General features: G+C 41.2%; 1 protein-coding gene across 1 annotated transcript; it reads left to right on the top strand.

The window, feature by feature from the left end:
- Positions 1–5,860: 5,860 nt before the first annotated feature.
- Positions 5,861–12,171, top strand: LOC120438623 (NACHT, LRR and PYD domains-containing protein 12-like). Its single transcript, XM_039609043.1, has 6 exons — positions 5,861–6,481; positions 7,044–7,217; positions 7,464–7,637; positions 7,913–8,068; positions 10,689–10,735; positions 10,911–12,171. The coding sequence occupies exons 1-6, from the start codon at positions 6,222–6,224 to the stop codon at positions 11,477–11,479; spliced, it is 1,380 nt and encodes a 459-aa protein (XP_039464977.1). The 5' UTR covers positions 5,861–6,221; the 3' UTR covers positions 11,480–12,171.
- The last annotated feature ends 221 nt before the right edge of the window (positions 12,172–12,392 follow it).

The following is a 12,392-nucleotide window of genomic DNA, read 5'->3' as shown; positions in this document are numbered from 1 at the left end:
ACAGTGTTTGATCCTAGCTGTCCGTCTGACATACTTATGTCTAAATGTGTCCCTATTGGTGACAATCAATTACATCTTTAACTCTGCAACCTCCAGTTTTATGGGGAGAAGGAAAGCCGTACTGAACAAAGAGCTATAAGGAGCGTCTTATTATCAGTAAATTATTGTGTGTTCAGTTCTCTGCAAACTCAGCAGGAATAATTAGTTTGAAACTTTTAACTCTGCTGATCTTCTTTGAATCATGGATCGGCTGAAATGTTTGAAAATGTTTGTAATAAGTGTTGAACTCAATGACTCATTGGTTGAACTGGCTGTGTATTACTGGACTGAAGCCTCCAGTCACAGTGAATCAGTTTGTGTCAGTGAATGCATCGTGTGTGCGTCATGTCTCCATCTAGTGGACTGATAGTAGAAGTAGAGCAGCTGATTGCAGCTTCCTCTGCCTCACGCTGCTGTCTGACTGCAGTCAGCTGACACTGAGATGAAGCAGGAAAGAAGCAGCTGATATTTGGACAGCACACATGATGGAAAGGAGGATTTCAGTTGATGTGCACATGAATGATTTGTGTTTCCTCTGCAGGTGAAGGTAGAAAGTGTGTGTGAGCTGATGTGAATTGAGCAGCATGGATCAGTGTGAGGACAGAGAGGAGGAGTCCCTCCTCTAAAACCACTCTGTGTGGGGGAACATGAGAGCCAGACCAAAGCTCAGAGGTGAGATGACCATCTCTAACTGTCCATGACTCTTCTCCATGTCACAGCTCAGCACTCACATCACTGCTCCATCATTATTCACAGGAACCCACCTGGACCTCCACCCAGGAGGTTGTCTTTAAAGAGTGACGCTTCTAAAGAATATCGGAATAATTTTAAAGCCCAGCAGACATCTAATCAAAAGAGGTGAGCTGTTAGTAATATAAACTCTTTGAGAGCTTATTTAATATTATTTAATCTTTATTATTATGTTAATGTTTAAATTATTTAACTATATAATTTAATTATTTAATGTTGTTGGATATAAAGTGCAGTTCAAACACATCATTCCCTGGGATTTTTTTTGTCATGTGTAAGGAAACATGAAGTTCACCTTAAACAGTTTTCCTGTGTAAATATAATTGGGCAAGATACAAATCCACATTCAATTGGATTATAAATGTATGTAAATAACAGATAGAAAGCACAGACATAGAGAGAGCATAGACAAAAGTGCATGTGTTAATGAGGCAAGGTGGGTAAAGTGTCGAATGCACAGAGTAGAAAAGTGCTTTTTAATGAACCAGTCCATTTACCATGTAAAGTGGCACTGATAATAATTTCAGTAATATTGCTGACAGTTCGATGGTAGGAACTGTTATTACATACAATTTAGTAAAGCAAGTCACCTAATTAAACAACCAAAGGCCCCATCCATATTACTACAGTACCTATTGGACATCTACCAATTGGCTCAGACCTGGCTTATCGAAGAACAAGAAGTGGCTACAGCTGTTCAAAATCCCACAAGGCTGGCCGACGTGATAGACGATGGGCAGGGCTGTGAGCACTGTTTTTTTGTTTGTTTGTTTTTTAAACACAATATGGATAAGATCTTGGAGAAGCTCATGGCTCTGCTAATTGGATAACATCTTGAAGAAGAACAACAGGAATTGAGAGACCTGGTGACCAGTGACGGACATTAGACCAGCTGCAAAACTGGAAGCAGTTTGTTCGCACTAACCAAAGCAGCTACCATCTTCATCTCATGCGCCCCCCCTGGCGCCAGCTGGATGCTCAAGGCAAAAGCTTATGGGAATAACAATATTCTCCCTTAGATAATAAGACTGTTTGTTATGACTTTCTCCCTCCTCATTCAAGGCCATCCGCGTTGACCGAAGAATGTTGACTTTTGCTTAACCGGGTGAAGGGACACTTTCTCTCAGCTGAACATGGAACACAGTCTGGGGGGAGTTCTTTTTTTCTCCTCGTCTTTCCTCACATTGTGCATTTTCCATTGTTGTTCGGTTCCGGGTCGCTGCTCGTGCGGCTGACCGGCCAACTACCTAGCCTGACCTGTCTCCCCAATGTGATGTTTGTGTATTGTATGTATGGTCGGCAAGGTCAGTCTCTTAATTGCCCCTCGGGGATAAATAAAGTCTTCTAAATCTGAATCAGGTGCTACACAAGTTAGAGCACTGCTGCGATCTTCATTAAATAGATAAATCCAAATTTAAAAAGAACCATGTCACTATTTTAAAATATTGGCTGAAAGTCTTTCTCATGTTGTAATCATCATTCTCAAAAGTAAATTTTTAATTTTAGTCTGAGTCTCGTAGGATGTGTTAGGATAAACTAATAACAGGTCTGAGCTGTTCCTCACAGTTGGATTCAAGTAACTGGTGCAGAGGGGAGGAACTAGAACTAAAATATGTGCTTATGCTACTTTGGGTGCCAGGAGATGAATACATGTCAAGCACTGAAGAGCAGAAACTGTAAAAAAAACTGGTGAAATTAAGAGTAAAACCAAAATGTTTGATACCAAACACCAGAAGTTAAAAGTGTTAAGTAAACATTGAGCAGTGATTAATTCTTCCTAAATCCCATCTGAAGTTTTCCTGACAGCAAGTTGTGAGAGCTTATATATAGTGCTAGTGCAGCGCCATTTGTACAGTGTAGATGACTCCTTAGAGTAATTTGTCCAGTTCTCAGAGAGCTCATTGTGAAACCTGGCCCCACCCTGTCATGTGATTTCCTGAGGTCAGATGGCCCAGGATGTGAGTGGGCGTTAAGGCGTCTGGGGAGGGAACTCAAAACTGGATTATAGATGGCAGACAGTTGGTGTCGTAAACCACCGCCTCTGTTCAAAGATGGTCGCTCACAGTGGATGTAAATGGCTTCTTTCACTCCTCTTTCAAACCATCTGTCCTCTCTGTCCAAAATGTGAACATTGGCATCCTCGAAAGAGTGACCTTTGTCTTGTCACGTGGAGCTGGCTCTTCTATGTTGTGCCATGCGCTTGTGAAGTGGCTGTTTGGCTGTTTCACAATGAGCTCACCCGAAACCCTGGCTGATTGGGACCCACACCCACTTTCACACCTTGGCTCATGTGATTAGGTAGAGGATCATCAGGGGGTCCTTTGTCCCTCTTTGGGGGGAAACTCCCACTGGGTTTAAATCTGGGACTCCCCACCATTGACCCTTAGAACTGAAGAAGCTTCTCGGATGAGAGGTGAGGCGTCTTCAAGCAACTCAAAGAAGTCCAGACGCTTTTCTTTTCGAGCTCCTTAGACTATGATGACCTGGATGACTGAGAACCTTCACAGACACAAAGGTATCAAGTCTTCTTCAACTTATGTGACTCCAAATTAAAAACACATTTTTCTTCCCTAACAGGATCTATGGTAGACCTGCTGGACCTGAACCTGTATCTGAACCCAGCTGTGTGTCCTTAAAGAGTGACTGGTCTAATCCACATAAAACTAATTTTAAAGTCCAGTCTCTGTCTGCTGCAGAGAGGTGAGCTGTTAGTAACATGAACTCTTTGATTTAACTGCTTGATATTGTTGGACATAAACTCCAATGCAAACACATTTCCTCAATCCTATTTACACCAATTATTGCAAGATAAAAAAAATTGTATAGTATAATGCAGGAAGAATAACAATGAACAAGATGCCACATAAAAGCAAAGAACAGGGGAACCAATGCACTAGCACGAAAGGTCATGACAATGAGCACTGAAGAATTACACATGAAAGTAATGAACTCAAAGCTCAAAATGAACTCAAAATAGGAAATTACCAACTCAACAGGAACTAAAAAAGAAAAAGAAATTAAATAACACAACAAACGTCATGTTGAAGTACTGTAATGATATTAAAATGTAGCAGAAATCAGAACTCAAGCATGAACAGAAAACCCAACACAATAACAAATAAGGACTTGGGTTTTATTTAAAAAAAAAAAAAAAGCCTGCAAAATGTTTCCCATTGCTCTCTAACTTTAAGTCAGTAGTCACTTGGCTCACAAGGTGGAAGAACAGCTAACTATGGTGTCAAATTTTAATAATGTTTTGGGGATAAAATGTGCACTAGAAAGTTCTGTCGGCCACTTTGTTTGTCTATCTGGGGACATAGTTGATGTGAAATAATTTTTCATGACTTTTCCACAGAGTGGAACTGGAGAGATCAGAGGTTCCCAGTGGTCAGTCTGCCCAGCAGCATCAAACACAGCTGGACTCCATATTTATGGTCTGTACATGTACAACAACTACTTTTACATCTATTCTGTTCACAGTCATCTCCATGCTGCTCTTTGTAGACCAGTGGATTGTCAGTGTGTCCAACATGGATCTGATGTTTGGCTCCATGATTTCAGTCTGATTGGCTCATTCATAAATATTCTGTTCCAGCTGCTGGAGGACAACATCATCACTTTTGTGAAGAACGAGCTGAAAAAGATCAAGAAGGTTCTTAGTCCAGAATTCCCAGAATGCTTAGAGAGTCAGAGCGAGGATGATGAGCAGAGGAGCAGCAGCAGCAGAGAGGGATTTGTGAAGATCACAGTGGACTTCTTAAGGAGAATGAAGCAGGAGGAGCTGGCTGACCGTCTGCAGAGCAGTAAGAACATTTTTTCATCTTTAAGGACATGGATAACATTGGTTTAAACAAAGTAAAAAATGAACTGATATTTTTTTTGCTGATTTTTCAGAACATCTGGCTGAAGTTTGTCAACTTAACCATAAATCTGCTCTGAAGAAGAAGTTCCAGTGTGTGTTTGAGGGCATCGCTAAAGCAGGAAACCCAACCCTTCTGAATGAGATCTACACAGAGCTCTACATCACAGAGGGAGGGACTGAAGAGGTCAATGATGAACATGAGGTCAGACAGATTGAAACAGCATCCAGGAAACCAAACAGACCAGAAACAACCATCAGACAAGAAGACATCTTTAAAGCCTCACCTGGAAGAGATGAACCAATCAGAACAGTGCTGACAAAAGGATGGGCTGGCATTGGGAAAACAGTCTTAATACAGAAGTTCAGCCTTGACTGGGCTGAAGCCAAAGCCAACCAGGACATCCAGTTCATATTTCCATTCACTTTCAGAGAGCTGAATGTGCTGAAAGAGGAAAAGTTCAGCTTGGTGGAACTTGTTCATCACTTTTTTACTGAAACCAAAGAAGCAGAAATCTGCAGCTTTGAAGACTTCCAGGTTGTGTTTATCTTTGATGGTCTGGATGAGTGTCGACTTCCTCTGGACTTCCACAAAACTGCAATCCTAACTGACCCTAGAAAGTCCACCTCAGTGGATGTGCTGCTGATAAACCTCATCAGTGGGAACCTGCTTCCCTCTGCTCGCCTCTGGCTAACCACACGACCTGCAGCAGCCAATCAGATCCCTCCACAGTGGCTTGGCAGGGTGACAGAGGTCAGAGGATTCACTGACCCACAGAAAGAGCAGTACTTCAAGAAGAAATTCAGAGATGAGGAGCAGGCCAGCAGGATCATCTCCCACATCAAGACATCACGAAGCCTCCACATCATGTGCCACATCCCAGTCTTCTGCTGGATCACTGCTACAGTTCTGGAGGATGTGCTGGAAACCAGAGAGGGAGGACAGCTGCCCAAGACCCTGACTGAGATGTACATCCACTTCCTGGTGGTTCAGGCCAAAGTGAAGAAGGTCAAGTATGATGGAGGAGCTGAGACAGATCCACACTGGAGTCCAGAGAGCAGGAAGATGATGGAGTCTCTGGGAAAACTGGCTTTTGATCAGCTGCAGAAAGGAAACCTGATCTTCTATGAATCAGACCTGACAGAGTGTGGCATCGATATCAGAGCAGCCTCAGTGTACTCAGGAGTGTTCACACAGATCTTTAAAGAGGAGAGAGGACTGTACCAGGACAAGGTGTTCTGCTTCATCCATCTGAGTGTTCAGGAGTTTCTGGCTGCTCTTCATGTCCATCTGACCTTCATCAACTCTGGACTAAATCCTCTGGTAGAACAACATACAACATCCCAGAATTCTGAAACAAAAGAATCTGCAGAGACTCTCTTCTACCAGAGTGCTGTGGACAAGGCCTTACAGAGTTCAAATGGACACCTGGACTTGTTCCTGCGCTTCCTTCTGGGTCTTTCACTGCAGACCAATCAGAAGCTCTTACGAGGCCTATTGACACAGACAGGATGTATTTCAGAAACCAATAAGGAAACGGTCCAGTACATCAAGAAGAAGCTTAATGAGAATATGTCTGCAGAGAAAAGCATCAATCTGTTCCACTGTCTGAATGAACTGAAGGATCACTCTTTAGTGGAGGAGATCCAACAGTCTCTGAGATCAGGAAGTCTCTCCACAGATAAACCATCTCCTGCTCAGTGGTCAGCTCTGGTCTTCATCTTACTGTCATCAGACGAAGAACTGGAAGCATTTGACCTGAATAAATACTCTGCTTCAGAGGAGGCTTTTCTGAGGCTGCTTCCAGTGGTACAAGCCTCTAACACAGCTCTGTAAGATGTATTTCACCACAGCAGACACAGTAGTTGCAGTTTAATAGCCTTTTACTGCAACGTGTGTGTGTGTGTCTGTGTGTCTGTGTGTTGTGTCTGGTGGCAGTTTAGCAATCGGAATTGTTGCCCAAAGTCCCCTTAAGATGCCCAACAGATTTACTTTCTCAAGTGAACCATCAAGGCATTTGCTATAATACCCCCCCCCCCCCAAATTGGTAGGATGGTGCATAAAAATAAAATGAGAAATGCAGTGCTCACCCCTAGTACAAGGGGCAGTGGGGTTGAAAAGCTTAAGTGCTTTGCACTTTGTGTAATGCTGAGTTGAATAGCATGGCACAGCAAATGTGTACAATGGAAAATTGTGTTTTGTTGGTTTTCAGATTCTAATCTGGTATGGCTGAGGCTCCTCCTCATTGTACGCATCAATAGGAAGTTGATTAAGAATGATTTAGTTGAAGCTGTGCCAATCAACCCCACCTGAAGCTATCACTATAAATAAATCCTCTGATATCTCTCAGAAAAATGAATAATTTTGTCTTCTTTCCTATTATTGTCTTGTCAGACTGAGTGGCTGTAGCCTCTCAGAGAGAAGCTGTGAAACTCTGTCCTCAGTTGTGAGCTCTCATTCCTCTAATCTGAGACAGCTGGACCTGAGCAACAATGACCTACAGGATTCAGGAGTGAAGCTTCTGTGTGTTGGAGTCGCAAGTCAACACTGCAAACTAGAAACGCTAAGGTCAGATCAAGTGATATTTAATATTTTTGTCAATGATTGTTAGAAAAAAAAACCCCCAAGACTAAATTTATCCATGTGCTTTTGTGTCTTTGTGATCTTAGTAAAAATTTGAAGTTTCTAACTAATACTCAAATCAGAATTCATTAACGAACAGAAAAAAACTATTGCCAAATCTAGTGACTCCTTGTTGCACAATGAATACACATTAATGACTGTGTTATTTGTCTTTGCGTTCATAATTTTCAGACTTACTGACTGTAACCTGACAGAGACAAGCTGTGAAGATCTGTCCTCAGCTGTGAGCTCCCAGTCCTCTTGTCTGAGAGAGCTGGACCTGAGTAATAATGACCTACAGGATTCAGGAGTGAAACTTCTGTGTGTTGGAGTAGCAAATGAACACTGCAAACTCGAAATTCTAAGGTCAGATCAGGTGATATTTATATTTTTGTCAATGATTGTTAGAAAAAAATATCACTAAAAGGCTAAACTTTATCCATGTGCTTTTTTATCTTTGTGTTATTTAGTCAAAAAAAAAAAATCTAACATGGCTAACGTGGCTAAATGATTAAGACAGAATTCATGAATCAAAAGGAAAAAAAAATAATATTGCCAAATCTAGCAACTCCTCATTGCACCATAAATGTACTTTAACACCAGTGGGGTTTTTTTAAAATTTGTGTTTAAACCTTTTTTAGACTAAGTGGCTGTAACCTGTCAGACCCAAGCTGTGAAGCTCTGTACTTAGTTATCCACGCCCAATCATCTAGTCTCAGAGAGCTTGATCTGAGTAACAACAACCTGCAGGATTCAGCATTGAAGATACTGAAGACTCCAAACTCGACAATTATCAGGTCAGATCAAGATTATTTTTCTTTTAAAAATGACCAACAACAATGACCAACAGTTAAAGATAATGAGGAGAAACTGTAAAGATCAATCTTGCTAAATGTCAGCTATTGTGACATGGAGCTGTTTCTATGAGCAGAGTAAATACTTTCCATGCATTAATTGTGTCTATTTTTATTTTATTTTGTTATTCAATAACATCGTTAAATTTGATTATTTGACATAATCATAGTAATTTATTTCTTTACTATTTTGCCTTATTTCCATGCATAAGATCGACACTAAAAAAATCTACTAGTTATGTATGGATAAATTTGCAGACAACTGCAAATTTAAAATTTAATTTGTCACACACACAAACATACACAGTACGACATGTGGTGAAATGATTATTGCTGTGCAAAGCACAACCATTAAACAACAGTAAGGGTGATCGTGGCTCAAGAGTTGGGAGGTCGCCTTGTAATCGGTCGTTGTGTCCTTGGGCAAGACACTTCACCCGTTGCCTACTGGTGGTGGTCAGAGGGCCCGGTGGCGCCAGTGTCCGGCAGCCTCGCCTCTGTCAGTGCGTCCCAGGGTGGATGTGGCTACAATGTAGCTTGCCATCACCAGTGTGTGAATGTGTGTGTGGATGGGTGGATGACTGGGTGTGTAAAGCGCTTTGGGGTCCTTAGGGACTAGTAAAGCGCTATATAAATACAGGCCGTTTACCGTAAAGAATCTACAGATTTGCAGGTTTACAAATTATGACAAAATTTAGAAATTTACATTAAAAAAATTATGTGCAAATAACAATTTAAGACAGAAATTATAAGAAATGTGCAAATAAACGTGTGCGTGCAGTGACGTGTTGTATGCGACTCCAGTCCTACACTTGGTTCAGGGCCTGAATATCCTGGGGGAAGAAGCTCCTCCTCATTCTCTCTGGTTTGGCCTGAAGGGAGCGGAAGCGCTTCCCAGACCTCAACAGTGAGAAGAGACCACTGTTGGGATGGAAGAGGTCCATGATAACCTTCCTGACTTTGTTCTTGCACCGCTTGGTGTAGATGGACAGCAGGTCAGGAATCTCTGATCAAATGATGCGTTTGGCTGAGCACACCAGTCTTTGCAGATCTTGTCTGTCCTGCTTGGTGCTGTTCTATGGTTAGGTCTGGATCAGGTAACCCTTAATCCTCCCTTAGTAATTCTGCAATAGGTGTAGGCTGCTGGGGGATTCCCATGATGCACTGAGTATTTCTTCTTTAGTCACCTTTCTCACTCATTATGTGTTAACAGACCGAGTTTTGGACCCAGATTAATCCGCAAGACTCCTGACAACGGTAGCTGTAATGCTTTGGCAATCCATCAAGCAGTGCGCCTTCATAGCTTACTAAAGTCGTACTAAAACATTTTTTGACAGATTTCTGCGCGTCGTGTACTACATAAAATCAGTTCGAGGTCAGTGAGCACAACCAGAGTTCATGCATAAGGCATGCTGTCGATTTTTGAGATCATTAAAGGATTTTAAGTGCGCCTTATAGTGCAAAAAATACGGTAGATAAAATTGAATCGAAGTTGTATTGAACTAACAGAAAATATATGCTCTTAATTATTTTAAGGAGCTTGGAAAGAAAGTGACCGGCCTGTCATGGTCTGTGTACAGAAGGCAGGAAATGAAGACCCAAATGCAGAACAGCAAAAATATATCTCAAAACTCAGCTTTTATTGCTGGACAGCAAAAAGAACAGAAAACTAACTAGACTAGAAATGCGAAAATAAACTAAGCAGGAGGAGAGAACGCACAGCCAGGTATGAGTGTACAATGCAACACAGAGCAAGGATAACACAGGGCTTAAATACACACTGGAGTAATCAGGGAATGGGAGACAAGAGGAACACAGTTGGGAGAAATCAGACCTAATGAGAAAAGTGAAACAAAACTAGAAACAAAGACATGAGAAACGGACGTGCAAAGTAAAAACTGAAACACGACAGGCACAAACTTGACACTGAACTAAACCTACACTAAACACAAGGACATAGGAACCAAAACCTAAGAACAAGAAATTGCAAACCACGAAGAACTGGAGTGCAAGAAATACAAAACAGAACCCAAACCCTAATAATAATAATCATAATAATCATAATAATCATAATCATAATAATAATCCAAAAACCCAAAACACTGGTTCACCGATCCTGGACTGTGATATGTCCTTCCTAAGGTTTTTTGAAGTGATGTCAGGTTATATGACCTCAGCCCACACTAGGGTTTAGTAATGCCACAATTTAACATCGGTATTCCCATCACTGGTCCTGATCACCCCAAATTTGTGTTCCAGAGAATGGTGAGATTCAAGGAGTAAGTACTAATCTCAGTGTGTGGGCCTGTGATAAACTTTAATGTTTAGGTTACCATATTCTTTAGTGTAAATAATCGAGTAAAAAAAAGAAAGATACATACTTTTTTTTTCTTTTCTTTTACCCACGATACTTGGAATCAGTCATATTTCATTCAATACCCTGGGGTACTGACAGATCCAGGATCAGTCCAAATCATCAGCAGTTTGATGCATGTACAGATGCCATTTAATGTCTATGTGTGCATGCTGAAAGAGAACCCCCCCCCCCCCTTTTTTTTTTCAGGGTGGAGCCTGCTGGAGTCCAATGGTTGAGACCAGGTCTGAGGAAGTGTAAGTGTGTTTTTAATGTGGTTCCTAAAAACACAGCAGCATACATTTAACTATCTTCAAACTGTCACATCACTCATTCAAATCTCTGATGTCAGGAGTCATCATCAAAGTGTCAATCAATGAACAGATGATGGATCAATAACTGCAGCTGAATTGTGTTTGTTCTCTCCATCAGATTCCTGTCAACTCACAATCAACACAAACACAGTACACACAAACCTCAAACTGTCTGACAACAACAGGAAGATGACATATGTAAGGGAGTTTCAATCATATCCTGATCATCCAGACAGATTTGATGTTTATCCTCAGCTGCTGTGTAGAAATAGTTTGATTGGTCGCTGTTACTGGGAGGTTGAATGGAGAGGAAGAGTTGAGATATCAGTGAGTTGCAGAAGAATCAGAAAGAAAGGACGCAGTTATGACTGTTTGTTTGGAAGGAATGATCATTCCTGGAGTCTGTTGTGCTCTGATGATCGTCCTCGTTCTGTCTGGCACAATAACAGACAAACATCCATCTCATCCTCCTCCTCTGTCTCTAACAGAGTAGCAGTGTATGTGGACTGTCCTGCAGGCACTCTGTCCTTCTACAGTGTCTCCTCTGACACTCTGATCCACCTCCACACCTTCAACACCACATTCACTGAAACTCTTTATCCTGGGTTTAGAGTCTGGTCTGGAGGTTCGATGTCTCTGTGTGCACTTGAGTGTAAAGAATGTCCTCCAGTTAGAGAAACACTCTGATTGTTGAACAGATAGTTCAGTCTGTACATGTCTGTCTCTGTCACTCACAAACACGTTGTCAGATTCATGGATTCAATCAGTTGATGTTTTAAACTGTTCTAAATGATTCCTTGTAAATGGCTTGCTCTTCAGTCCCTTAACCTCCTTGGACCTGGTGTCCACATATTTGGACATCACATTTTTCGTTGTCTTGGCCAAAATACAACATTTTGCTCCTCAAGGGCCTAATATCCACTCACGAGGACATTATACTGGCTCTATGTTATCAAAATGTAAAACTATCCTCATGTGGCTCTCTCGTTTTTCCTAGAAACAAAAATCAGGTAAAACAAAAACTGGTGATTCTTTGGGACCCAATGAATGTAAAAACAATCAGCCCAAATATCATAGTGAAATTAAAAATGTATGCCATGGAAGAATTTGGGTCTTAAGAGGTTAAAGATGGAAGGTACAATTATTCCCGGATCCACATTTTATTTTTATTTTTCTGCTAACTCGCTGTGAAAATTTGTGTGTCTCTGAAGCTCCGTTCACAACCTTTATATTTCCGTGTTCAACAAGCGTGTTCTGAGCACATTTAAATGAATGCAAATGTTTGATTTCTCTTTCTTAATGTAATTTTTCTATCTTGACTGAATAAGTGGACATCCAATTGTACTCAGTGTATAAAATATTAAAGAGACTGAGCATCTCTCACGTTTTTGTCATTCTATAAAAACAGCTGCTTTTAAAAACTGAGCCAATGAAAGAAACATGAACTTGAATATTGATCAGATACATACAGCTCTGATGTCACTCTGATGATCTCCATGTGGCTTCCTATCCTGACGGATAGGAAACAACATGTGACGATGGGGAAGAATGTCTTGGACTCCCATGACATCAGCACCGGCTTCCCTCAGGGCTTTGTTCT

The sequence above is a fragment of the Oreochromis aureus genome, linkage group 3, assembly GCF_013358895.1.
Source record: "Oreochromis aureus strain Israel breed Guangdong linkage group 3, ZZ_aureus, whole genome shotgun sequence".
NCBI classification, from domain to species: Eukaryota; Metazoa; Chordata; class Actinopteri; order Cichliformes; family Cichlidae; genus Oreochromis; species Oreochromis aureus.
This window is presented reverse-complemented; position numbering and strand designations above follow the sequence as displayed.

Bases quoted from the DNA above. Each gene is read 5' to 3' on its own strand.
- LOC120438623 (XM_039609043.1), top strand. From the start codon at position 6,222: ATGTCTGCAGAGAAAAGCATCAATCTGTTCCACTGTCTGAATGAACTG. The intron at 7,218-7,463 runs GTCAGATCAAGT...CATAATTTTCAG, and splicing joins TGCAAACTAGAAACGCTAAG to ACTTACTGACTGTAACCTGA. The intron at 7,638-7,912 runs GTCAGATCAGGT...AACCTTTTTTAG, and splicing joins TGCAAACTCGAAATTCTAAG to ACTAAGTGGCTGTAACCTGT.